The sequence below is a fragment of the Littorina saxatilis genome, linkage group LG11 (assembly GCF_037325665.1).
Source record: "Littorina saxatilis isolate snail1 linkage group LG11, US_GU_Lsax_2.0, whole genome shotgun sequence".
Lineage (NCBI taxonomy): Eukaryota > Metazoa > Mollusca > Gastropoda > Littorinimorpha > Littorinidae > Littorina > Littorina saxatilis.
Window position 1 is genome coordinate 36789824 of NC_090255.1, and position 27190 is coordinate 36817013.

General features: G+C 42.2%; 1 protein-coding gene across 1 annotated transcript in view; it reads right to left on the minus strand.

Annotated features, from left to right (window-relative positions):
• Window positions 1-165: 165 nt before the first annotated feature.
• LOC138980398 (X-ray repair cross-complementing protein 5-like) overlaps window positions 166-27190 on the minus strand; it is a 37765-nt gene continuing 10740 nt past the window's right edge. The window contains exons 10-20 of the mRNA XM_070353264.1: window positions 17334-17396; window positions 16476-16613; window positions 14598-14706; window positions 11487-11547; window positions 9870-9945; window positions 8825-9021; window positions 6940-7036; window positions 5637-5709; window positions 4335-4447; window positions 3314-3410; window positions 166-2210 (exon numbers count right to left, since the gene is read on the minus strand). Of these exons, the coding sequence (XP_070209365.1) occupies window positions 2059-2210; window positions 3314-3410; window positions 4335-4447; window positions 5637-5709; window positions 6940-7036; window positions 8825-9021; window positions 9870-9945; window positions 11487-11547; window positions 14598-14706; window positions 16476-16613; window positions 17334-17396 (1176 nt within the window). The 3' untranslated portion in view covers window positions 166-2058. The remainder of the gene's footprint in view (window positions 2211-3313; window positions 3411-4334; window positions 4448-5636; window positions 5710-6939; window positions 7037-8824; window positions 9022-9869; window positions 9946-11486; window positions 11548-14597; window positions 14707-16475; window positions 16614-17333; window positions 17397-27190) is intronic.

The window sequence follows — 27190 nt, forward strand, 5'->3', positions numbered from 1 at the left end:
TGCAGTGGGTGTTTTCTAGGCGGAGAGGTGGGTTGGATGTTGGTGCACACATTCTTTCTCTTTTAGTATTACACACACTCTCTCTCTCTCTCTCTCTGATCAGACATGTCAGTCATCTGAATCGTTCATTTTTATAACAAAGTTAAAAAGCACAGCCAATTGTGCTTTATTTTCTTTGATTTTTATTCCAATATGCTGTATAAATCAGGAGATGTTTCACCAACAATCTCGACTAATAATCAACAATATTCTTTCATTCAAATTCAATTTTCTGTTGCTTTCAAAATCCTAAGAATAATACTTAACTTTCTCGCTCCCCCCTGCATGTCCTCAATCCATACTTGTATTCAAAAAAGCACAGAACATACATGATACATGTACATGGAACTAACAGGACTGAACATTTTTATTTCAGTTATCTGCATTGTTATCAATTTGGTGTGCATTTGCAAAATGAAGACCACATGCATGCACATAAGCAGTCACAAAATAGTTCTTCCTCACTTTTCAAAAACCTCACAGAATATTTTACAATCAATTGGTTTTAGGCTGAAGACATGTCATGAAACAAAACGTTCAATTCAAATTGGTCAAGAATTTTATTCCATAGATGCTGAAGGACTGATTTGAAGTCCCAATGTTATTCCATAGATGCTGAAGGCCTGATTTGAAGTCCCTTAATTAGGACTAAAAATAAAACTTAATTGCTGCAGTGGCATGCATAACATTCACTTTTTTTTCTCTTTTTAAAAATTATTTAAAAAAGTGTTAGGTTTTTTTCTCATGGAATATGGGCAGAAAACACTTTCAAGCATCAGAAAAGAAGCAAATACTTCACTATCCGTAACATATATGAACAGATAACACTGTTCAGTTGCACACTGCTAAAGACTGTCTTCGTTAAAACATCAGTGTCATGTTCTGGAAAGCACAGCTTCTATGCAATTATCTCCCCTGCCCTTTTTAAAAAAAAATTTCTACATTACACTTCAAAAACTAAACCAATAGCTCTTTTGCAAACCATGTATCATAAGGGTATTATTTTAAATCTACCACAGCATACCTCATTCTGGTTAGGTCTTTCAAAGGTAACTTTCTTTCTGCACTTTTTTACAAGTCAAGTTTTGACTAAACATAGGGAATCGAGACAAGGGTCGTGGTGTGTGTGTGTGTGTGTCTGTCTGTGTGTGTGTGTAGAGCGATTCAGAGTAAACTACTGGACCGATCTTTATGAAATTTTACATGAGAGTTCCTGGGTATGATATCCCCAGACGTTTTTTTCATTTTTTCGATAAATGTCTTTGATGACGCCATATCCGGCTTTTTGTAAAAGTTGAGGCGGCACTGTCACACCCTCATTTTTTAATCAAATTGATTGAAATTTTGGCCAAGCAATCTTCGACGAAGGCGGGACTTCGGTATTGCATTTCAGTTTGGTGGCTAAAAAATTAATTAATGACTTTGGTCATTAAAAATCTGAAAATTGTAATTTTTTTTTTTTAAATAAAACGATCTAAATTTACGTTCATCTTATTCTTCATCATTTCCTGATTTCAAAAACATATAAATATATGTTATATTCGGATTAAAAACAAGCTCTGAAAATTAGAAATATAAAAATTGTGATCAAAATTAAATTTCCTAAATCAATTTAAATTTTTTTTTATCTGATTCCTTGTCAGTCCTGATTCCAAAAACATATAGATATGATATGTTTGGATTAAAAACACGCTCAGAAAGTTAAATCGAAGAGAGGTACAGAAAAGCGTACTATGCAGCACAGCGAAACCACTACCGCGCTAAACAGGCTCATCAGTTTCACTGCGTTTTGCACGAGCGGCGAACTACGGTCATTGTGTAAAAATGCAGTGCGTTCAGTTTCATTTTGTGAGTTCAACAGCTCGACTAAATGTAGTAATTTCGCCTTACGCGACTTGTTTGTTCTGTAGGCCTATTCAAAACTAAAAGTCAGAAGTCTAAAAAAAAAAAAAGATTCAGCCAGATTACAGTCACATACAAAAAACGAACACAATTGGCATCAACAGACACACAGCATTTCTACAAGTCAGCCAGCAAATCGTCTGCAGTTGTCTCCTCCTGTTGTGGAGTGGCCTCCTCTTTCTTGACCTCTCCTGCCATGAAGGTGTCGGCTTCCTCCTTGGAGATATCGCTCTCTTCGCACTCCATTTTGCTGACCAGGCACTGCTTCTCTGAGGAGACATACGATTGGTGTTTGTTACTTCCAGGCTTTCACTTGCACACAGGCTATGGCGTCAAGACTGGCTGAACTGCAGTCTTAACATTTTTTCTCTCTTTTCAATCAATCAATCAATCAATCAATCAATGAGTCTTATATCGCGCATATTCCGTGGGTACAGTTCTAGGCGCTCTGCAGTGATGCCGTGTGAGATGAAATTTTATACGGCCAGTAGATTGCAGCCTTTTATTTTCATTACTTTATTGTCCCATCGCTGGGAAATGCGGTCGCTTCCTCCCCGTGGAAAGCTAGCAGCAACAGAGTCTGGCTACCCAGGTGTGTGGGTGTTTCGGTGTAGTCAACCACTGGCACTGCTGGCAGAATGACGGAGGTATGTGACGTACCACGGTGGTGACATACGGGGGGGGGGGGGGGGGGGGGGACCCCACCCCACAAACACCTTTTTATCATACCAGTCTTCTTCTTCTTCGTTCGTGGGCTGAAACTCCCACGTACACTCGTGTTTTTTGCACGAGTGGAATTTTACGTGTATGACCGTTTTTTACCCCGCCATTTAGGCAGCCATACGCTGTTTTCGGAGGAAGCATGCTGGGTATTTTTGTGTTTCTATAACCCACCGAACTCTGACATGGATTACAGGATCTTTTTCGTGCGCACTTGGTCTTGTGCTTGCGTGTACACACGGGGGTGTTCGGACACCGAGGAGAGTCTGCACACAAAGTTGACTCTGAGAAATAAATCTCTCGCCGAACGTGGGGACGAACTCACGCTGACAGCGGCCAACTGGATACAAATCCAGCGCGCTACCGACTGAGCTACATCCCCGCCCCTCTCTCATACCAGTAATTCCAAAACAATTCTTTCGTGGAATGTTCATCAAAGAAAAAACATAGGACACTATGTTTTTCTTTGAGGGTTTTCTTCAAGAAAAATTCACTAAAACAACATTTCTTGTTGTTGACTATTGATCGTGGGAGTTGTCTCGGTCTATATGTTTAAGATTCTTCTAGTGTTAAAAAAAACTTGTCTGAGAAAAGAAGTCTTAGAAACATCAGAAAAATGCTCAACCTTTGAATAGACCCAACAATCACTTACCTGCTATGATTTTATCCCAGAAGTCTCGTCGGCCTTTGGTAATCAGGGTGTCCTTGAAATCTTGGATGAAATCGTTAAAGTTGTTGGACTCAGATTTCTGGAAAAAGAGGAAACAAAAATAAGTGGTGCTCAAATTTCTCACAAGCCAAATTAAAAAAAAACTCCTTCGGTTGCAGGATGGGTGAGTGTGTGGAGGGGTGTGTGTGTGTGTATGTGTGTGTGTGTGTGTGTGTGTGTGTGTGTGTGTGTGTGTATGATTCATGAAGACCAACTGCAGTCCCCCTGTTGGAATTGAGTAGCAGTCAAGGTTTTTCAACAACATGCAGAGGAAGAACGCTTCTCATATCACTGCTCTGAACCCCACATGCACATGATGATTTCCCAAACACAGAGATATTTGTGTTTCCTTACCATTAGCTGACGGCAGGATGGTGAAGGTTGAACAGAATGTGTGTGGTGTGTTTAGTATGTGTGTGTGTGTGTGTGTGTGTGTGTGTGTGTGTACATGTGATTGTGTGTATGTGTGTGTACGTAGGCATGCTTGTGTGTGTGGTGTGTTTTGTGTGTGTGTACGTGTGCTTGTATGTGTGTGTGGCTGGTTGGGTGGTTGTGTGTGTGTATGTGTGTGTGTGTGTGTACATAGGCATGCTTGTGTGTGTGTGTGTTGGTGGGTAGGTGGATAGGTGTGTTTGTGTGTACGTGTGCTTGTGTGTGTGTGTGTGTGGGTGGATGGGTGTGTGTGTGTGTGTGTACATAGGCATGCTTGTGTGTGTGTGTGTTGGTGAGTGGGTGGGTAGATGGGTGTGAGTGTGTGTTGTATGAGGAGTTCTGCAGACAAAGGTGAGATCAATCAGAGGCAGGCAGGACTAAATCTTCAAACACAATAAAGAAAAGGGAATCGGCACAAACATGATTACACTTACAGTGGATTCACTTTGATCAAAACCTAACAGCTGACCTGAGGATTCTCAAGACACACAGACAGCACAAAACTCAAAGCGGAAATAACTTTGCATTCTACCTTGATGCTTTCCGTGCGCAGAGCTTTTAGGCAGTCCATGGCTTTGCCGTAGAACTGTTGCCCGAACGAGTCCGTCACGATCTGCTGGATGCGTTCCTGCATCTGTTCACAAGCTGTGTACAATACAAAATTCTGTGTTAGAAACTTCCTTTTCAGTGTTAAATAAAACTCACAAATACCCTCAGAGCACATCAATACAAAATTAGAATACTCGATCCCCATCTGACGAACAAGAAGAATAAGTATATTTCCTTCATCAATTTTAAACAATGATGTAGAGCTCAAAACACTGTTTTACATGTCTGCGGCTCTTACAATTATTGTAGTTACAAAAAAAATCAAAAAGTAAAAATTGAAAAGCTGTAAGATCAATACATTGTGCTGACAAAATGTTTTTCAATCTCTGCTTCCCCAATGTTTCTCTTCTCTCCCAGCGTTGGCCTCTTGTTACCATCTTTTACATGTCACTCTGCGCACTCAACATAAAAGGGTTGGTTAGTGTGTTCTATAAATATCTTAAACGAAATGAGGCAGAGCGTTGTTTAGAAATCAAATAACCAAAGGGAAGTAATCGCTCTAAATGCATATGCCATGTGTAATGGAGTAAGCGAGAGTTATACGGAACCAATCTCCTGGCACCTGAGAGATTAACAAGCATTGAAATCAACAAGCGACTTTCATCCTCAAAAAAGGATGATCGCCTCAAGCTCATTTGTTCATCATTCAATCAATCAATCAATCAATAGGACGCTTATATCGCGCATATTCCGTGGGTACAGTTCTAGGCGCTCTGCAATGATGCTGTGTGAGATGAAATTTTATACGGCCAGTAGATTGCAGCCATTTCGGCGCATATTTACCTTTCACGACCTTTTATTCCAAGTCACACGGGTATAGGTAGACAATTATTACTTATAATTATTAACTGTTCCTAAGCAATTTTGCCAGGAAAGACCCTTTTGTCAATCGTGGGATCTTTAACGTGCACACCCCAATGTAGTGTACACGGGGGGTGTTCGGACACCGAAGAGAGTCTGCACACAAAGTTGACCCTGAGAAATAAATTTCCGCCGAACGTGGGTTTGAACTCACGCTGACAGCGGCCAACTGAATACAAATCCAGCGCGCTACCAACTGAGCTATGTCCCCGCCCCATGTCATTCTCAAAGGCACTCCAACTAACACTTACGTACACAGTCATACACAAGAACCAGCTTTTATTATAGACCCGACATAGTCCTTCTGCTTTACATTTAATCTATAAATGTAAAGCAGAAGCAGTCAAGAAGGTGATCGCTTCACCTTTCTCAAAGAGGTCCTCGTCCTTTCTGGAGATCAGGTCCTGGAAATCTTCAATGGGTGTGACAGTACCAACCTGTAACACAGACACACACATGCACAAACACATATAAAAACCCATCAAAATTAAAGCTTCCAGTTTATTTATCAGTGTAGTTAGCATGTAAATATCAGGGATGTCATTCGACTGTGCAGCAAATCAACCAAACTTCTTTCAAATCCTTACAAAGCTTGCAGTAATTTCGGCAGATGTGCCAAACTATGATTTGTTCAGGGTGGAGGAAAGGTGATGTGTTCTGCCTAAGTTTAGGAAAATTCAATTGCCTGAACTTGTATGCCCATTTCTGCAAATTTGCTGAAGAAAGTGAATCCTGGCACCAAACTTGTGCATGCGTGAACACATTCACAAACCTGAAAATAACCAGATCTTTTATACCCCCCGCGGGTTAGGGGGAGTCCCATATTGGTTGGGGCTAGAAAGAATTTACGCGACTAACGGTTCTGTTTCTTCTCTTCTTTTGTCTTATTTCTGCCTTACCAGTCCTTTCACCTATATTTCCTTCCAAGAAAACTCTCCCTACTATTCCCTGCAGTTTTCCAATTCTTTTCTTGTTGTCTTATTTCTACCTGACTGGATCCATCACCTTTATTTCATTTACCAAAAGTCTTCTTTTCCACATCCTTATTTCTCTGCACCCCGCATGTCGTATGAGGCGACTAACGGATTCTGTTTCTCCTTTTACCCTTGTTAAGTGGTTCTTGTATAGAATATAGTCAATGTTTGTAAAGATTTTAGTCAAGCAGTATGTAAGAAATGTTTAGTCCTTTGTACTGGAAACTTGCATTCTCCCAGTAAGGTCATATATTGTACTACGTTACAAGCCCCTGGAGCAATTTTTTGATTAGTGCTTTTGTGAACAAGAAACACTTAACAAGTGGCTCTATCCCATCTCCCCCCCCCCCCCCCCCCCCCCCTCCTTTCCCCTATCCCATCTCTCCCCTTTCCCTCGTCGCGATATAACCTTCGTGGTTGAAAACCACGTTAAACACCAAATAAAGAAAGAAAGAAAGATCTTTTATTCTAAATAAGTTCGTTTTTATCTCCCCTTTCTTTTTTTTCTTTTTTTTTCAAAGAAAACAAACTTGCATTGATCCTGGATAGCCAATTGGTTGAAGGGATGCCAAAGACCAACAGTGTGCTTTTCTAACTGTGTCCCAGTGTTTTTTGTTGCTGACGAAGACCAACAGTTCAAAAAGTGTTATTCAGTGATTTGCTGATTTATTGAAATTAAAATCAGAAGCTGACCTCTGTGACCTTGGCCTTGGTGATGGCCTGTATGCCCCCGGCAAGGTCATCATCCATTTTGGGACGTTTTGCTGCAGGACCCTCTTTAGACGCGCCACTGCAAAAAAAACAAGAAAAAAAAAAGGTGTTACAATGCACAGTTGCAACTGTACTCCCCCTTGCTTGTTCAGATTTTGTGTTCATAGCACTAGTTTCAACGTGAAAGCTCTGCCCTCCCTGTCACCTCCTTCTTGCTTTTATTTCCACATGGCCTCTCCCGATGTAGCCTCCTTTCTAGTGGACACATTCAAACTTGTAACTTCGCTCTCTCTCTCTCTTTTGTCATCTTTTTCCTAAGCACTCTCTCTCTTTCCCTGTGATTATCTCGCTATCCCCTTCTATCCCTCTCTCCCTCCCTCTCTCTCTCTCCCTCCCTCTCTCTCTCCCTCCCTCGTTCTCACTTTTCTTTAACCATGGAAACTCTTTATTTGTTCTCTTTTCTCTTTGACATGTGTTCTCTCTTCTGCCATATCTCTCTCTCTCTTTCCCTTCCTCCCCCCTTCCCTTCCTTCCCTCGCCCCTTCCTCTCTCCCTCCTCCTCACTTGTCTTTGAACATGGCCTCTCCAGATTAATCTCCTTTTTCTTGGCAACTCCTGATTTGTTCTCTTCTCTTTGACATGCGTTCCAAATTCAAAACCTGGCTCTCCCTCTCTTCTGCCATATCTCTCTCTCTCTTTCCGTTCCTTCCCCCCTCCCCTCTCCCCTCTCCCCCCTCTCTCCCTCCTCCTCAATTTTCTTTGAAAATGGCCTCTCCAGTTTCTTGGCAACTCCTGATTTGTTCTTTTATCTTTGACATGCGTTCGAAATTCAAAGCCTGGCTCTCTCTCTCTCTTCCGCAATATCTCTCTCTCTTTCTGTTCCTCCCCCTTCCTCTCTCCTTTCTCCTCAATTTTCTTTGAACATGGCCTCTACAGACTTATCCTCCTTTTTCTTGGCAACTCCTGATTTGTTCTCTTTTCTCTTTGACATGCGTTCCAAATTCAAAGCCTGGCTCTCTTTCCCTCTGTCTTCCGCCATATCTCTTTCTCTCTCCCTTCTCCTCACTTTTCTTTGAACATGGCCGCTCCAGACTTATCGTCCTTTTCCTTGGCAACTCCTGATTTTGTTCTCTTTGACATGCGTTCTAACTTCAAAACCTGGCACTCTCTCTCTCTCTTCTGCCATACCTCTTTCTCTCAGGCATGGGAATTGAAAGAAGTAAAAAAGGCTGAAAATCTGTAAGTAATAGCTAAGTCGACGGCGCGAATCGCCTTGCCTTACTAGGGGGGTCCGGGGGCATGGCCCCCCCCCCCCCCCCCCCCAAAAAAAATTTGTTTCTCTCCTAAGAACCCAAATGGTGCAATTTGGTGTCATCTGAGCTCCAAGTTTGCCATTAAATTCAGTTTTTAGAACCATTTTTGCCTCCCTCATTTATTTTTTCGGCAGACACTTTTGCTTTTTCGGCGGAACAAAAAAATATTTCGGCGGAAATTTGCCTTTCGGCGGACAATTCCCATGCCTGTATCTCTCTTTCCCTTCCTTCCCCCTCCCCTTCCTTCCTCCTCCCCTTCCTTCCTTGCATGCTGCATGCTTTGCTTGCTTGCTGATTGATTTTTCATTTTTGATGTGTATGTTGTTTTGTTTTGTTTGTGTATGCTTACTTTGTCATTGTGTTGTTTGTTTGCTTGTTTGTTCGTTTAGTTTACATGTTGATCATTTATTATATAATTTTGTATTAGAAGTAAGGACCGGTTGTAAGAAAAGGCGTAGCCTTAAACCTCTATCCTTGAAAAATAAAGTTCCATCATCGTTATCATCATTATCATCATCCCTCTCCCCTCCCCTTCCTCTCTCCCTCCTCCTCACTTTTCTTTGAACATGGCCTCTCCAGACTTATCCTCCTTTTTCTTGGCCACGCGTTCCAGCTTGAAAGCTTTGCCCAGTTTTTCGGCGCTGGCCTGACACGCCACCTCCACTGCCTGGGGGCGCTGCAAGCAGCGAGCGATGAGGGGGGACAACTCTGGTAGTGGTTCATCGGGATGGAGAGCTCTGTGTTGGAGACACTGTCAAAAAATAAAAATAAAAATAATAATAATAATTAAAAACAAGAAGAGCAAACGCTCGATCGAGTCACTTTCGCAGTTCTGAATATTATATGAGGCATCAGATGGACAGGAAGAAATTGCTATTCACAACACAATGAGTCACGTTCACATAAAATTTGAGCCCGGTCACTTTTATAGTTTCCGAGAAAAGCCCAACGTTAAGTTGTGTGTTGCCGAACAGAAAAGGCTAGTTATCTCCCTTGTTTTTCTGATAACGTTCGTAAAAGGCTACAGATGTAAATACTTTGATGTAAAGAATAATCCTACAAAGTTTCAATCACATCCGATGAACTTTGTCAAAGATATAAAATGTCTAATTTTTCCTTTGACGCTGACCTGTGACCTTGAAAAAGGTCAAAGGTCAACGAAACCATCGTTAAAGTGTAGAGGTCATTGGAGGTCACGACTAAACAAAATATGAGCCCGATCGCTTTGATAGTTTCCGAGAAAAGTCCAACGTTAAGGTGGTGTCTACGGACGGCCGGCCGGACAGACTAACACTGACCGATTACATAGAGTCACTTTTTCTCAAGTGACTCAATAATAATAAATGAACAAATAAATACATAAATAAAAAAAATTAAATAAATAAAAAAGAGATGATACTTCTGTAGGCAGTGGTGGTTGTATTTCTTTGGGTAACAGTGAGTGGGGAAAAGATAGACAGTGATAAAGGCAAAACAATGAGGAAAAGAGAAAAAAGTACCCAAAAACCCCACTCAGACATACACTCACAAGCACACAACAGACATTCACGGACACACACTCATCAAGACATGCAACAGAGAAAAACATAGTTGACTAACCTGATACACCCTCTGGAAGTAGGGGTTGAAGGTCAGTTTGGGTTTCAGCGCTTCACATTTCTCACCATCCTCATTTCTGCAGATGTAAAAATCACTCCGTCAAGTCTATATCAGCACTGAATGTAGTCTCCTTCTTTTGTCATTTTGACAATATACGTTATTTGTATTTTTGACCAAAATATGACATTTTACACAGAGGAATACTGACCGTCTTGGTCTGCATAAAATATGTGACCCTCCATCACGGAATGAGTCACATGTCACGTTTGCATGATTTTCATATTTTTAAATTTTTCTAAAGATTTTTTTTATGCTCTATCCAGTGGTGAAACCCGTTTTAGAAAAGAGCGCGAACTGTTTGAGTTATGAGCCTGTGACTAAGGTGACCCTCACACTGTTACCAGACACTCCCCGGACTTATATTAAGCCTAGCGCAGAACCGCGAGCAAGAAAGCAATGACATACAGTCAAACACCCTTTCCATTCAAGACCCCCTAATCACATCTTCCCCTCTAAACAGAGACCTTTTTTGCGTCCAATTTTCTAATCTTCTTCTTCTTGTTGCCGCTACACGTGGAGACCAGTCCAACTGAGAAATGTAGTGGTCATCTGCAGGGACGCAAGATGGAACAGCCAAACCACTGCCAGTCCTATCGAGAGGCAAAGACCGTAATAAAACACAGATGGAAAGAGAAATTCACCAACAAAACTTCTGGCTACAAGCCACAAAAAGACCCCCTCCATCTCCTAAGCCGTGCTGAGCAGGCTATCATCTTCCGCCTCCGCACTGGACACTGCTGCCTCAAAGCACACCTAAGGAGGATAGGTGTAGCAGAGTCTGCCACATGTGACTGTGGAGAGGGAGATCAGACTCCAGAACATGTTCTCCAAGCATGTCCCCTCCTCGACCAACTGCGGATCCAGACATGGCCTGACCCAACAGATCTGAGGACCAAAATGTGGGGAGCACTGGAGGACCTGGAAAGAACGTCCATGTTCATGGCATCCTCCAGATTCCGAGTCTGACACAACCGTCGTACGAAGAAGAAGAAGAAGATCTGCAGGGACGCCGCCGTGCCGTACAGCTTATCCTGGATGGGAGTCGGCTCCGGCCACATCAATTTTCTAATCATGACCTCCGTAAATATACCTCAAATTTAATTCAGACTTTCTCTTTTAAAAGATCTGATTTTCTCAGATTTGTGGAGGTCTAAAATAGAGGATCTTCTGTATACGCCGACCCGGGAACCCCTGTTTTGCACTTGGAGTATTCTCAAGCAAACTTGGTGTATTTTCAGAAAAATGAGCGTACTCCACACAGTATTTGAACATCCATGATTCAAACATGTTTCACACGCGTCCGTCACACGGTTATTTTAATTGACCAAAATGTTTAAAACAAATATTTCTTTCAATGTTTACTGACAAAAAAGTGTTATGTGTCAAAATACTGGATTGGCTTCGGGATGCGCTTGTGAAGAAAAGTAGTCTAGGAATTTTTCTCGTCATATTTTTTTCAACTAACCGTACTGCTCGTATTCTAGCCCATAATGCATACAAATTATGTCAAAATCGTATGGGTTCCCAGGTCTGTATACGCATCCCTGTCCAACTCACTCAGCAGCAGTGGACAAGTCCATAGAGGTGATGAGCTCATCCACAGCCTTCAGCTGGTCCGCTGCACAACATGGATAATGATAAGATTTTTTATTACCAATTCAGTGCCCCATATGGTTTTTTGACCAATCAGGACGGATTCTAGGTGACCTGTTAAATGTTAAAACGTTCAGGCAGGGACCCTTTTTGTATATCAAGCTAAACATTGACAAAACAAAGTAAAAATGTAAATCAACAATATCAGCGTGATTTATTCTACAGAATGACACTTCAAATGCTGTCAGATAATACTCTCTTTACAGACCTGTTTACCCCTAAAACATTGCATGTGTATTTTCTGGGAGCAAAATGAGGCAAATGTGTAGTTTTGTAATTGAATGTGTAGAATTTCTCGTCGACCTATCACAACAACAAGAACAATGATTGCTACTTTTTACCACATGTATTGATTGACTGACGGAAAAATGGGAATTGCAGACAGTGCAATGAGCATGATGTTTTCCTTTCCGCGAAGACAAGGCATAGGTAGTCCTGATGATATTTTGGCAGAAAGACTTGGTTCGGCGCATTGCTCGTCTTTTTCTTTTTGGTCGCTGGCCTTTCGGAGTTATTTTCTTCACAGTTCTCATCTTCACTTTCGTGTGCTCTGCGTTCAGCCATTGTGTCGAAACGCCCGCATGGTTTGGCAGTAACGCTTTCAGTTGTGCCCGGCATTTGCTTGGAGAAGCCTATTCGGCATTAACAAGCTACAACGCAACGCCCGTGGGCGCTTTACGCGCTGCACCCAGCAAACGACTGCTGGCCGAAAACATGGATTGGAAAATGGATCGGTCAAGGGAGATGAAGAAAATTACGGATTGTGATATGCGTAGCCGAAACAATACCGTTTGCGTGCAGGGACGGGGCGGTGTGAGAGCACAACGGGACAAGGAACAGGTGTAAAGACGAAAAAGAATTTTTTTTTTTTTAAATACCGTTTGCGTAGAAAACGACAGACTTGCGTAGTTGCGTAGTATATTATTCAAATTCGTAGTTTACTACGCTCAATGTGTAGTGTAAACAGGTCTGTCTTTATCTAAAAAAAAATACCAATAAGCAAGTTTCGTCGGTGGGTGCTTTACGGAACAGCAAGGTACCGCCCATCCTCTGAGTGTGAAATGCCGACCCGCTCACTTGAAATCTAAATTACCTAAGTTCGGAAAATCAAGTGAAATTGCGTCACTCGCGTTACGTCAAATGTATCTTTACGTCATTTCCCATCCGTCTTGAGTCGGTTCTAAATCTGTCGCTCTCTATTCAACAAGAAAAAGCGAAGCAACCGAAACGCATGTTGAACATGGTTTATCTTGTGAGATTGTTGTGTGTCAAACGCATTTGATCTGTGAATATTCATCACGTCAGGAGTATTACTCTGATTGGCTGACCCAGGTCACGAGAATTCTTTGACTGACAGGCATAATCAGGTAGGAGCGCTCCAGTTCCCATTGCGGCTGTTCTGTCTAATTCGCGGGGTCGCTTCGAAATTTGTTTTGGTCGAATTAAACGGTAATAAAACCGTTATTTCTAATATGCGGACTGTTAGCAAATGACAACAGTCATGTCTCACAAACGATATCAGCATTCGCCTAAAAGGCTCATGCTTGATATCTTTTTTCTCGACATGCCTTGATATCATTTGCTAACAGGCAGCATATTAGAAATAACTCATAAGGCCAAAAAAAAAAAAAGGTCTGTTTACGGTAACCCGACCGACCCTAGTTTTTTCGCGCGACCCTAGACTTTTTTTTGGCATTTGGGAAAAATAAATAAATAATCTTGTTTTTTTGTCAAAATAACGTAAAAATACGGTTTTTTGGAGAAGAAAAAAAAATAAATAAAATAAAAAAAATCCCGACCTACCGACCCTATTTTTTTGGCCTATGTTACGGTAAACAGACCTATTTTTTTTTTGGCCTAATATAGTCCTGTGAGGTTACCCTTGTGGAAATTCAGGCTGCTTTCTCACTGGGGGAAGCCAGCTGCCATACAGTACGGCACTACCCTGTTTTATTTTTCCTGCATGCGTGTATTCGTGTTTCCAAGCCCTGAGACTTTTGCTGTGAACTTTGATTCTTTATCGTGTGTATGCATGCACACAGGGGGTGTTTGGACACCCAGGAGAGTCTGCACAAAGTTGACTCCGGAAAATAAATCCACCGCATAACGTGGGGATCGAAACACACACCAATAGCGACAACTGGTTTTGAAGCCAGCGCCGCGACTGACTTGAGTGCTAATCCTCAAATGATTTTATTTTTCACATGTACATGTATAAATATAGAAATTCAGAATGAGAGCGCCCATAAAAATGATGAAAATGCACTCAAACACTTGGAAATTTCAAACAGAAATTAGAGATATGATTACATAACTGGTCTGCAAGTGACAGACACACAGAGTAAAGGGTGACCTCCCTTGCTTATGAACTTTTTTTGCGCATTCTCGCTTATTCAGTAACCATTCATGAATCATATATATACGGCAACACTTTTACATAGGATAAGACCATTCCGCAATTCGGTCACATGCCAATAATCAACGCTCTGACTGCCTGTTGTGGTGATTTGGAATTTTTTTTAAAAAAAATTTTTTTTTAAAGGCATGGTCGCTTTTACAAAATTATTTCATAAAAAAATTCACGCAGACTGTTCACTTTTGGTAAGTGAACAAGTGGAGTCAAACTTTCCCATGACATTATAGGCCATACAATAGCGAGGGGTGTGTCTGATACATGTGGACAAGGAGCATGTGTGGAAAGTTTGCCTCACTAAAAGCAAGAGTATTCACTATTTCACAATCTATACAAACCCAACAGAGTTATTTCCAAAGTTTGCCTATTTTGGTAAATGTTGGAAAAAATCCAGTAATCCATGTCACAGTTCGGTGGGTTATAGAAACAGGAAAATACACAGCATGCTTCCCCCAAAAGCGGCGTATGGCTGCCTGAATGGCGGGGTAAAAACCGTCATACACGTAAAAGATTGTGTGAGTATCAACCCAGGAACAAAGAAGAAAAAAAGAAAGAAAGAAAAAAAGGAAAAATATTCCTCTAATCACGAAGGAACAACTAACCTGAGGGAGTGTATTTCTTGTTGGTGGTGGCCCCTTCCTTCAAGGGCAGAGAACCAAACGTGTATGTGCGGATATCCTCAGCGAAGGGGAGCTCTATCCAGTACAGGCACTGCACACAATAAACTGGGATTACATTTTTTGCTCAAATGTGACCCTCCACCACGGAATGAGTCGCATGTCACCTTTGCATAATTTTAATATTTTTACATATTCATAAAGAGTTTTTTATGCTCTATCCAGTGGTGAAAACTGTGTTATAAGCCTGTGACTAAGGTGACCCTCACACTGTTACCAGACACTCCCCGGACTTATATTAAGCCTAGCGCAGAACCGCGCGAGGTGACATGCGACACATTTCGTGGTGGAGGGTCACAAATATACTTTTTAGGGGGGCTCAAATATACTTTATGTTGTCGCTCAAGTATACTTTTTTGTGTGCTCAAATATACTTTATTTGGTGTGGATTTATCAATGTACCTTTCACATCTTGTGATATTGTGGTACAATGGTAGAACAAATTACAGACACAGTATACATTCAACACACTCGTGCATACAAATGTGTGCATGCATACACACATGGACCCCAAAATTCATAGAATCACACCAACACAAACACACCTGGTCTTACTGAATTTCCCAACTGAGGCCACACACACACGCACACACACACACACACACACACTAAATGAATGTCAACCATTTTGAAAAGCACTATGACAAATAAAGAGGTAATCTGGCACCAATTCTTCTTCTTCAGCGTTCCAGAATGTTCTGGTTACGTGTGACCTCGTTTGCCCATTTGGGTTCCCCAAACTATACTCTGAGAGCACAGTCAGCTTCATTCCGCTTTCGATGAGTAGGCATGCTGGGTATTTTCGTGTTTCCATAACCCACCGAACTCCGAGATGGATTACAGGATCTTTTCCGTGCGCACTAGGTCTTGTGCTTGCGTGTACACACGAAGAGGGTTAAGTCACTAGCAGGTCTGCACATAAGTTGACCTGGAAGATCGGAAAAATCTTCACACTTAACTCACCAGGCGGCAGCGAAGACCAAGAAGTGGATTCATTTTTTTCATAGCAAGATAATTAAACTAAAGATGAAGAGGATGACAGTCGCTTGTTCGTTTCATTGCTTGCTATTCTCTTAGGTGCCTGGAGATAGGTTCTGCTTTTACTATACTTTTTACTATATTGCACATGTTCTTTGCTGTTAGAGAGCTTACTTCCCTTTGGTTTCTCAGATAATAAACTAAGGCAAAATAAAAAAATAGGTCTGTTTACGGTAACATAGGCCAAAAAAATAGGGTCGGTAGGTCGGGATTTTTTTTATTTTTATTTTTTTATCCAAAAAACCATATGTGACCCTCCACCACGAAATGAGTCGCATGTCACCTCACGCGGTTCTGCGCTAGGCATAATATAAGTCCGGGGGGTGTCTAGTAACAGTGTGAGGGTCACCATAGTCATATGCTTATAACTCGAAAAGTGTTCACTCTTTTGTAAAGCGGTTTTCACCTCTGGATAGAGAATAACAAACTCTTTAAGAATATGTAAAAATATGAAAATCATGAAAAGGTGACATGCGACTCATTCCGTGGTGGAGGGTCACATATTTTTACGTTATTTTACAAAAAAAAACCAAGATTTTTTTTTTTTTTTTCCCAAATGCCAAAAAAAAGTCTAGGGTCGCGCGAAAAAAATAGGGTCGGTCGGGTTACCGTAAACAGACCTATTTTTTGGGGGGGCCTAAATATCACTAAACCTGACCAGTCGTAGTAAATTCTTTCACATACTTTTGGAATTTTACCCAGGCAAAATTCCACCAACTATTGGCTAATGCTTTGCCAATGCACCACACACAAACACACACAAACCTCATAGTCAGCCTTGATATGCGGTATGAGGCATCCAATGCGAGGGGAAGTGCGAGCAGCATACACACGACGCACGATGGCCACACAGTTTGTCTCGTACAGTGCATGGATCAAGGCTGACAGCGCAACTGCAGCAGCCTGCAATATAAAGTTATGTATCCTTTGCACACTGTATTTCCCTTCTTTGAGCCATGTGACATCAGAGGCCTGCTAAAACTTATTATCTAGGCGGCTGACTAAGACTTCAAAAGAGTGCATGTTTGAGTGCGTTCAGTCATAAAAAATATAACTGAAATGGATCAAAACATAAATTTTTTTGTATTCTTTTTTTATTCTTTTTTTTTTTTTTAACATGTAACATTTTACTCAGATCAAGACAGTCATTGTTCACCTCGGCCACTAGCGTGATCTCAGATCTCAGTGTCAGATTTTGGCCAAAAATACAATTAACATATAATATTTTCACTAACAAGTGTGCATGATTTAATACGGTAGTAAAGCACAATGTGCAAGCTAGTCTTTCAAACATCCTTTCCTTCTCAAGTGAATGATTATATGCACCACTACAGATCTTTCCAAGCTTTTAAATGGAATTGAACACAGACCACAACACAAAAACACACAGAATATTTAGGAGAGAAAAAAGACAAAAAAACACACTGTCTTTCTATATTCACTTATGCAGAGGTGCTGCTGACCTATGGCAAATGGGAGTCCGCAATGGGTTAACACGAGATCAGGTAGGCACACGCTCGACTCAAGACTATAATTATGTGACGTCACTTCCCCTGGGTTAATTGGAGACTATGCCAACATGAAAGCTCTGAATAGACATCCCTTTTTTTCTTTAAATTTTACCTCATCCCCTTTCTCGGCTGAGACCGACAGGCAGCTGTCCCCCATGTGGTGTCCCCTCTTCACCTGTGGAGTAACCATGGATACAATCAGACAATGTGTACATTGCCGGGGTTTCATTTACTAGTGCGCCCCGTGCCATTGGCACATTAAAGCTGTGGTCTATTTATGACTTTCCGGGGCTACGAGGTTGAAAAATAGGGATACAATCATGTACAGGATTCTGTACAGCAAACGCTACCCGAAACCCCACCTATACGGCGTGTATGACCTTGAGAGCTTCAGTCAACGCTTGAATTTTGCAGGGATAACATCCGGTTTTCTCTCTCAAGACTGATCATATTTTATCTTCAAGAGAGATCAAGGGGAAAAAATAAACGCCCCGGCGAAGATTCGAACTCTCGACCTCGAGACTTCGTGTCGCATGTCCTAGGCTAGACTACTGCGTCAATCGAGAAAAAGAAGGAAAAACATTGATATGAATTCTTGTTATGTTATTCTTGAAGCAGCATGATTTATATTTCTATCCGCCCATTGTTCAGAAGTGAATACATGTATAACTATTTCTTAGATGTCTGTTTTCAACTGCACAGAGCTTTGGAGAGATTCAATTACTGTTCTTGTCATTTTTCTTGCATGTTGTAAATAGAGATATCGCAGCTATTTGCATGGCGCAGCATGATTTATATCTCTATCCGCCCACTGTTCAGAAGTGAATACATGTATAACTATTTCTTAGATGTCTGTTTTCAACTGCACAGAGCTTTGGAGAGATTCAATTACTGTTCTTGTCATTTTTCTTGCATGTTGTAAATAGAGATATCGCAGCTATTTGCATGGCGCGAATGTCGTGTAGCATGACGGTGTAAACATGTACTGCGATTCCGTGAAACATGTTTGCAAATAAAGGCAAATTTTAATGGCAATTTTTACGTTTTTGCAACGCATGAATGGTAATTCAAGCGTAGAAAGATATAAAATTATCAATTTTTTTTTTAATCTTTGACAACACTGGTGAAGTGGCCTAGCGGTTAAGACATCGGCCCCGACATTTTGAGGCCCCGAGGCCTTGAGTTCGAATCCCTGCCAAGTCGTTCATTTTTTCTGGTCGATCCTTCTCGACAAATATGCTCAGCTCTGAGAGAGCAAACCGGATGTTACCACTGCACAATTCAAGCGTTGACTGAAGCTCTCAAAGTCATACACGCCGTATAGGTGGGGTTTCGGGTAGCGTTTGGTGTACAGAATTCTGTACATGATTTTATCCCTATTTTTCAACCTCGTAGCCCCGGAAAGTCATAAATAGACCACAGCTTTAAATCTGAAAATGTCCCATCACAATTTGCGTCAGTGCGTCATAGGGCGCATTGAGATTACGTTCCACTGCGCCAGCAAAATGTATTTTTTACAAGTAAAATGACTATTTCTAAGAATACTCACCTCAATTTAACTAATAGGAGTTACCTTACTTACGAGTGCTAGACTGAGAAGCGTCCTATGTTACCAGTACTAGACTGTAAACAAGGTCGCTAACTCTAGATTTCCGTCGGTATACCATTTAGGGGAGTAGTCTCCCTTTGTCGGTAGTACCTCTCTGCGCATGTGCCAATGCACATAATCCCCAGTTTCAATTCGAAGCTATTAAGTCAATAGCGGGGTTGGTGGGAGGGTCTCTGGTTAAATTGAGGTGAGTATTCTTAGAAATAGTCATTTTACTTGTAAAAAATACATATTTCTTTCGAATACATCACCTCAATTTAACTAATAGGAGAATAGATAACAGGCTGGAGGGTTGACTTTCGATCGGTAATCTAGTGTCACCTCACCCGACTCAGCCCATTTGTCCGGAATCCCCCCTGTAAAATCGGGGGAAGAAAAGGATAGATCATCGGACTGAGAAGCAAGAAATCCTGAGTCGGGCGAGTGGCAAGTTGCATTGTTGCCACTGTGTCAACTTGCTCTAGAAAGGGACAATCGAAGAAAGTCCCACCTGTCAATGTAGAGCTGGTTTCTACTCGATGGTCGTTACTATTCCTCTGATCACTTGTCTTTATCAATGTTGGGTTATGGTTATGACTTGCCATTATGCGCCTTGAGCGACCCAACTCCCCAGCAACGTAAAGTTCTGCAGGCGGATCAGGTGAACGACCTAAAAGATGAGGAATGGTCAGAGATAACAATTCCTCTAATACCTTGAACTTATCACCAAGGTGCGTCTCTGCGACTGATCCTCCATTTAAGGGAGATTGACAGAGTTTCCAGAGATCCTGTAGAATTCTGGTCTGAGGCACCACTTTCCATGGCAAACAATTGTGCCAGTCGCATGAATGAATATATATATCCTCTCTGAATTTACCTCTCTAATGAGGATGGTAGGCACAGATACCAGTGTAAATTCAGGCTGACTTAGCTGTTCCTCCTGCGTGGCAGGAATTAAGCGCAAGTGCGCTCAGCAGTACGGTCACTGTCTGCACCTTTCCTGTGCCTGTCTCAACGCATGTGGGGGCTATAAGCCTACCCTTAATGGTTATAGGTACCATTTGTCCTAGAATAGCCAGTGAAAGACAGCCAGCTGTATTGCCTTTACCCAAGGGGAAAACCTGCTTCTTACTTTGAAATTCCACACTTATAGCGTGAGGGGGTCCCCAGTGACCATGGGCATCTCTGAGCCCTTATTGGCTGAATGACCGCTCTTGTCTTACTCAAGAGGGTGCCATGCCTGGCATGCAACTCACTGAGAGGTCCCATTTGTGATTTCAGCAGGACCGTTTACTGGCTTGATCAGCCAGGTCCTTGATCTAGGTTTTCTGTAAACATGGTTGTAGGTGGCATCTGCTGGGCTGTCTGCCCAGCATAGGTTTTGTGGGTTCTGGGACACTCCAGATTTCTGTAGAGCTCACAAGTTCTTAGATGACTATGCAGTGATGTTCTCCGGCCTATGGCCGAAGGTGCACTATCTTGGGCTGATGCAAAGTTCTGCCCCCTGGTAGTTGAACTCACAAAGATGTCTTATGTTGTGATCTCAGTAGTACTTCTGCCTAGATCACCCAAGTCCATATCTGGATTATCAGTAGGCGTGGCTGCGGGCGGCAAGTGTTGCATTGTCTGACCAGCATAGCTTTGTGAGCTCTGGGGCACTTCAGCTGTTTGTGGAGCTGAGCTCTAGGGTGACTATGCAGAGTTGTTTTCAGGCCCCTGCCTGAGGCAGGAGGTGTACTCTCTTGGTCTGATGCATAGTTCTGACTTGACAAAGGTCTTAGTCAGCACCCGAGTTGCCACGTTTCTCGCCCAAAAACGACGCGTAGCCGTAGACTGGGAGTGAGTGAGATAGGCTGGTGTGGTATTCCTGGCTCCAGCTAGGATCTCACTGTGTCTCTACCTCAGGCTCTTCGAGCGAGGGAGAAAAGGCTGGTGTGGTATTCCTGGCTCCTGCTAGGATCTCACTGTGTCTCTACCTCAAGCTCTTAGAGTGACACAACTTATACTCACCCAATAACCTTGTGTCACCGTAGACTGGGAGCGAGGGAGATAGCCTTGTGTGGTATTCCTAGCTCCTGCTAGGATCTCACTGTGTCTCTTTCCTCCAGCTCCTTTAGCTTTTGAGTCCAGGCATCTGAGAGTCTACATATGGATGGGATGGACACATTCACCCACTGTCAAAGGTATTGCCGCACTCATTATGCCTTTCGGGGGAGGAATACCTCTAGGTCTTATCTCTGTGGTCCAGGGATCTTAGAGCGCCAGTTGTAAGAGGCAAACGAAGCTTGTCCAATTCAAGGTTCGGTTGGAAGGGGTGGCTGAGCCTTCCCAAATCCAAGTGTGTCTGTGGCCGTACCCAATACCCCTAAAGGTAGAGGAAGCTCTTCTTGTTCCAGGAAAATTTGACTCAATGATGGAGGGACGTATGGTTTACCCAGTCCAAGATGTCTGGCAGCACTAATCAATCCGCATGGGCTGAGAGGTCCTCCTTGATCTATGAAATCTGGCCCATGGATCTCATAGTGCGGATGGCTGGCCAGACCTCAGACTATCTCTCAGTGTCCTTCCTGGAAAGTCCATGGAAAAACGGGCGGAGTCACCTCGGGAGACATTCCCTCTTTAGACAAGTCTGTCCGTCTCTGAAGCATGACGTAGGTTGAGTGCTGTCCCTGTTGAAGGGTTTTGCCTTGACTTGGTTTGTTTGTTTGCTTAACGCCCAGCCGACCACGAAGCGCCATATCAGGGCGGTTCTTGACTTGGTCCAAGGATGATAACCATGAGGTTTTGTAGCCTAAGGACTGCCTGACCCTGGGGTAGGTTGTCTTCCAAAAGCTGCTGATCATCTCAGGGGCACCTGCCCAGTGATCTTAAACGGCCCATCCCTTCTCTAGGACGTCTACTGTCGTCTCTCCTGTTGATGCTTCTGCCAGAGTTGTTACCATTATCAGTCGAGATGTGACCTGTTACAGGTGTCGGACATCCTCTGTTGAGTGTCGACTGTACAATCTGACATTTCTATCATCATCCCCTGGCTGATGCGGGTGTCAGATGACATTCAGGAAGAAGGGGCAACTCTTACAAGTTGTTACGCTGAGTCCGTCCACAGGTCATGAAAGCATTCTGTACTTGACGATCTCAGAGCACTTCTTCCCCCGTCTCTGCGTTATCTCCAACAGCTCCCCGCCTTGTGATGTAGCCTGAACATGCTCACCCGTGTTGCCCGACGCTTGTATGGCAAGATTCTTGGGCCTGTTACCCTGTTGAACAAGCTCCACTCCAAGTGTGAGTGATCTTCAGAGTCGTTTCCTCAGGCAAATGTCTTGAGACACTTTGATTCCTCTTATCTTGGTACGCAGTGTCTGTCTTGTAGCTGTGTATCCGAAGGAGACATCTAGAGACCTCAAGAGCTTGCAGTATGCATGGAAACTGATGTGACTACTATACCCTGTTCAGTTGTCCACCACTGTTTGACTGGTGATCTGTATGCAGATTACAGGTGCCATCTTGTTACTGGTAGGGCAGCTCCCCGGTGTGAAGGTTGTAGCCTCTAACCATTAGCTCTCCATTCCAGGTGATGAAGATAACTAGGAGGCTCTAGGCATTCTCCTCACACTCCCAGACTTCTGTGTAGCTGGGCACTGCTGAATATGGTCAGGCGTGAAGTGTTGGTCTAGTTCCAAGAGCGTTAAACATTAGGTCTTCCTCAGTCCGTCAGGAGGTGGTAGACAGGCAAAGGGGGGCGGGAGCTGTCCTTCCGGTGCTGAAGCATCGCTACAGGCAGTTTGCAGCACTCAATACTGGTAGTCAAAATGCATGAAGCCACCATCATGATGGGGAATCCTGGCAAAGATAGTGGTGGGAGGGGCCCAGTCCTGTCAACAGCCGTGTTTCGGGGTCACCTCAAGGGAGAGGTTGCAGACGAGGCTGTAGCTACCTCAGGGAGATTCTACTCATGTTACGCCCAGTGGACGTCTTGCCTGACAGCTGGAGGGTCTGTCATAAGCTGTCGCAACAATCCTGGGAGTTATCAGGGCGAAAAGGAAGCCTGTCTCTTCCTGTGCTTACTGGAGGTATTCCCCCAGAGCGCCCGACATTGTCTGTTTGGTAATGTCTACGTATATATAAATACATGTCAATATGACTTAATTCCCCCTCGTACTGATAACGGCATGGATGTGCCAAGAGTTTATCCAGTACCTTTCTCATGAGAGTAGCCGCTCTGTCTAGGAGGCATAGTTAATTGTGTGTTGTAACAACATCCGTTTAGCAAATATGTTATATTTTCCATAATATGAAATGATAAACATTGTATCCCTTGTATGAACCTGACCAGAGCCAGTGTTATTTAAGGGCGGCCTCTTATTGTTAGGTCCTGTTGTCTACTTCTGAGAACCTAGTCGTAGGATTAGGTGACAACAGTAGAGATGTGGCCTTGTTAAAGGTCAAAGGCTTAGGTTTTGCCTACGAACCAGGAATAAGTAGAGGCATGACAACATTATAGGAAGCTCCCCTGTGAGTATTATTCAGAGCCTTGCTCGATCTTGCATGTTGTGAAAACTCAGCTGAGTGTAATACTCATGTGTTAACAACCAAGTTTATTCATGCCCCTAAGGCATGGTTTCAACTGTATATTATTCATAACATGTCATTCAAGTGTAATGTACATCAATTGTGCACTGGAACAGAACATAAGTATATATGTGTGCCTGTTCTAATTGAATTTGAAGAGCTGTCTCCTGGCACTGTGGTATCAACAGATTTTAGCTGAGTGTAAATCTCAAAGTGTAAACACTTGAGTTTATCCATAAGTTAAATCTTTTACCACTCAGATAGCTGATTTAAACACTCCATGAAAATGGAATTTGTAACATCAACTGACTTCTTTGATACCCTTTGCCAAGAAAAAAGGATTATATCCCAATAAAGATGTCCCATCTGTGTTTGCATACACTTTAATTCTTCCTTGTCAATTTAAAAAAAAAAAAATTTTTTATTTATTTATTTTTTAATATATATATATAATGTGTATGTATGCACGCATACAAGTTTACAAGTTAATCAAGTTAAAGTTGGTAAGGAAAGTATTCTTTATCCAATTTGAAGAAGTACCACCACGTGGTCTCTGTGAGTCCACCATGATCATCTGATAAAAATACCAAAACCATAATCTGCCAACCGCAGAAAACATCGTTTCCCAGAAACATAGGAGAGAGAATTACTTGCCTTTCTCTGAGAGTAAAGGAAGTTCCCTCCGTAATATTCCCGGAGGCGCATATCTCAATCTCAGTGTTTGGTTTTCTTTCCAAGCGGGCGAGGTTTGTTGTTGTTATTCTTCGATACAACCCGCTTTCAGTTCTATCAGCGTTCAAGCGTACTGCGGTCCGTATCTACGCTGCCCGCAAAAGTCATCGCAGTTTGTAATGACCGAAGTACAGTGAAACCCGGCTATATTGAAGTGGCACGGGACCCGGGAAGACCTTCAATATAGCCGGAACTTCAATATAGGCAATTATCGGTTATATTGAATTTCCCTTCTTGTTCCTTCAGAAATTCAATATAACCGAACTTTTTGTCACTATATGTTCTTATTTCCGTGTCCACACATTGCGTTTGATGTGAGATATATTCCCATTATTCTTTCACCTGCTGGCTGTTGTTCTTCGAGCCTCCTTGCTTTTTTCTGCACACACACACACACACACACACGCACACACGGACGCACTCACACACACGCTCGCCCCCCCCCCCCCCTCCTTTACACACATTCCATATTCCTCAGCTACTTCCTTTCTTTTTTTGCAGCCAGTTTCCAGCTTCTGAATAAGTTCGATTTTTCTTTTCATTGTCAGACTCACCCTTTTTACATTTAGTCAAGTTTTGCCTAAATGTTTTAACATAGAGGGGGAATCGAGACGAGGGTCGTGGTGTGTGTGTGTGTGTGTGTGTGTGTGTAGAGCGATTCAGAGTGAACTACTAGACCGATCTTTATGAAATTTGACATGAAAGTTCCTGGGTATGATATACCCGGACGTTTTTTTTATTTTTTGGATAAATGTCTGATGCCGTCATATCCGGCTTTTTGTAAAAGTTGAGGCGGCACTGTCACACCCTCATTTTTCAATCAAATCAAATTGATTGAAATTTTGGTCAAGCAATTTTCGAAGAAGGCCGGACATTGGTATTGCATTTCAGCTTGGAGGCTTAAAAATTAATTTATGACTTTGGTCATTAAAAATTCGAAAATTGTAATTAAAATTATTTTTTAATAAAATGATCCAAATTTACGTTTATCTTAGTCCACCAGGCGTGAAAGGCAGTAAGTAAGTAAGTTAGTCTTCATCATTTTCTGATTCCAAAAACATATAAATATGTTATATTCGGATTAAAAACAAGCTCCAAAAAAATAAAAAAATAAAAATTTATGATTAAAATTAAATTTCCGAAATCGATTTAAAAACACTTTCATCTTATTCCTTGTCGGTTCCTGGTTCCAAAAACATATAGAAATGATATGTTTGGATTAAAAACACGCTCAGAAAGTTAAAGCGAAGAGAGGTACAGAAAAGCGTGCTTTGCAGCACAGCCCAACCACTACCGCGCTAAACAGGCTCGTTAATTTCACTGTCTTTTGTACGAGCGGCGGACTACGGTCATTGTGAAAAAAATGCAGTGCGTTCAGTTTCATTCTGTGAGTTCGACAGCTTGACTAAATGTTGTTATTTTGCCTTACGCGACTTGTTTGTTTTGCAGCCATTTTTGCTAGTGTACAAAGGGAAACTACTCGCATGAACAAGAGAAATTAAGTCGGGGAGATCTACGCACCACAAGACTACATGGCGTAGCTGTCAGAGGCCCGCGGCATTGTTAGACTGTAATTGTTATCAGAGACCTCCTGACTCGAAAGTTGATGCTGATCTGGCCTCTCCCCTTCCTCAACTGATTGCACTGACAGAGGCGTGTCATATCATTCGGCGCCCGCGCAGTTCTTAAAAATAACAAGTCGCGTAAGGCAAAATTACTACATTTAGTCAAGCTGTGGAACTCACAAAATGAAACTGAACGCACTGCATTTTTTCACAATGACCGTAGTCAACCGCTTGTGCATAACGGAGTGAAACTGACGAGTCTGTTCAGCGCGGTAGTGGTTTCGCTGTGCTGCATAGCACGCTTTTCTGTACCTCTCTTCGTTTTAACTTTCTGAGCGTGTTTGTAATCCAAACATATCCTATCTATATGTTTTTGGAATCAGGCGCCGACAAGGAATAAGATGAAATTGTTTTTAAATCGATTTCGGAAAGTTAATTTTGATGATAATTTGTATATTTTTAATTTTCAGAGCTTGTTTTTAATCCAAACATAACATATTTATATGTTTTTGGAATCAGGAAATGATGTAGAATAATATGAACGTAAATTTGGATCGTTTTATATAAAAAAAATTATTACAATTTTCAGATATTTAATGACCAAAGTCATCAATTAATTTTTAATCCACCAAGCTGAAATGCAATACCGAAGTCCGGCCTTCGTCGAAGATTGCTTTACAAAAATGTCAATCAATTTGATTGAAAAATGAGGGTGTGACAGTGCCGCCACAACCTTTACAAAAATCCGGATGTGACGTCATCAAAAGTATTTATCGAAAAAAAGAACAAAACATCCGGGGATATCATTCCCAGGAACTCTCATGTCAAATTTCATAAAGATCGGTCCAGTAGTTTGGTCTGAATCGCTCTACACACACACACGCACAGACACACACACGCACAGACACACACACACACACACACACACACACACACACACACACACACACATACACCACGACCCTCGTCTCGATTCCCCCTCTATGCTAAAACATTTAGTCAAAACTTGACTAAATGTACAAAGTTAAACAAAGTAATCTTTGGAGCAAACATTTAATATAGCCAGGTAAAAACGTCTCGTGGGCTGAATTTTTGTTTCAATATAGCCGGGATTTCAATATAGCCGACTTCAATGTAGCCAACATTTTTTAACAAAGAAAAAGTAGAGCTTCAGCCGGGACCTGAAAAATTCTTCAATATAGCCGGGATTTCAATATAGCCTACTTCAATATAGCCGGGTTTCACTGTATTCATACGCCATATGTAACATTCGCGGGCGCTCTGTGCCTTCAGTTCAATCAGCGTTCAAGCGTACTGCGTTCCGTATCTACGCTGCCCGCAAGAGTCATCGCAGTTTGTAATGACAGAAGTATTCATACGCCGTATGTAACCTTCGCGGGCGCTCGGTACTTTGTACGCCTAAAAATTCGGATCAGAAATGCGCTTCCGGTCGGGATAACGCGCATGGTAAACCTCGCTGTAGTTGATAAAAAGCTGTTACAACGCAAAAAAAAC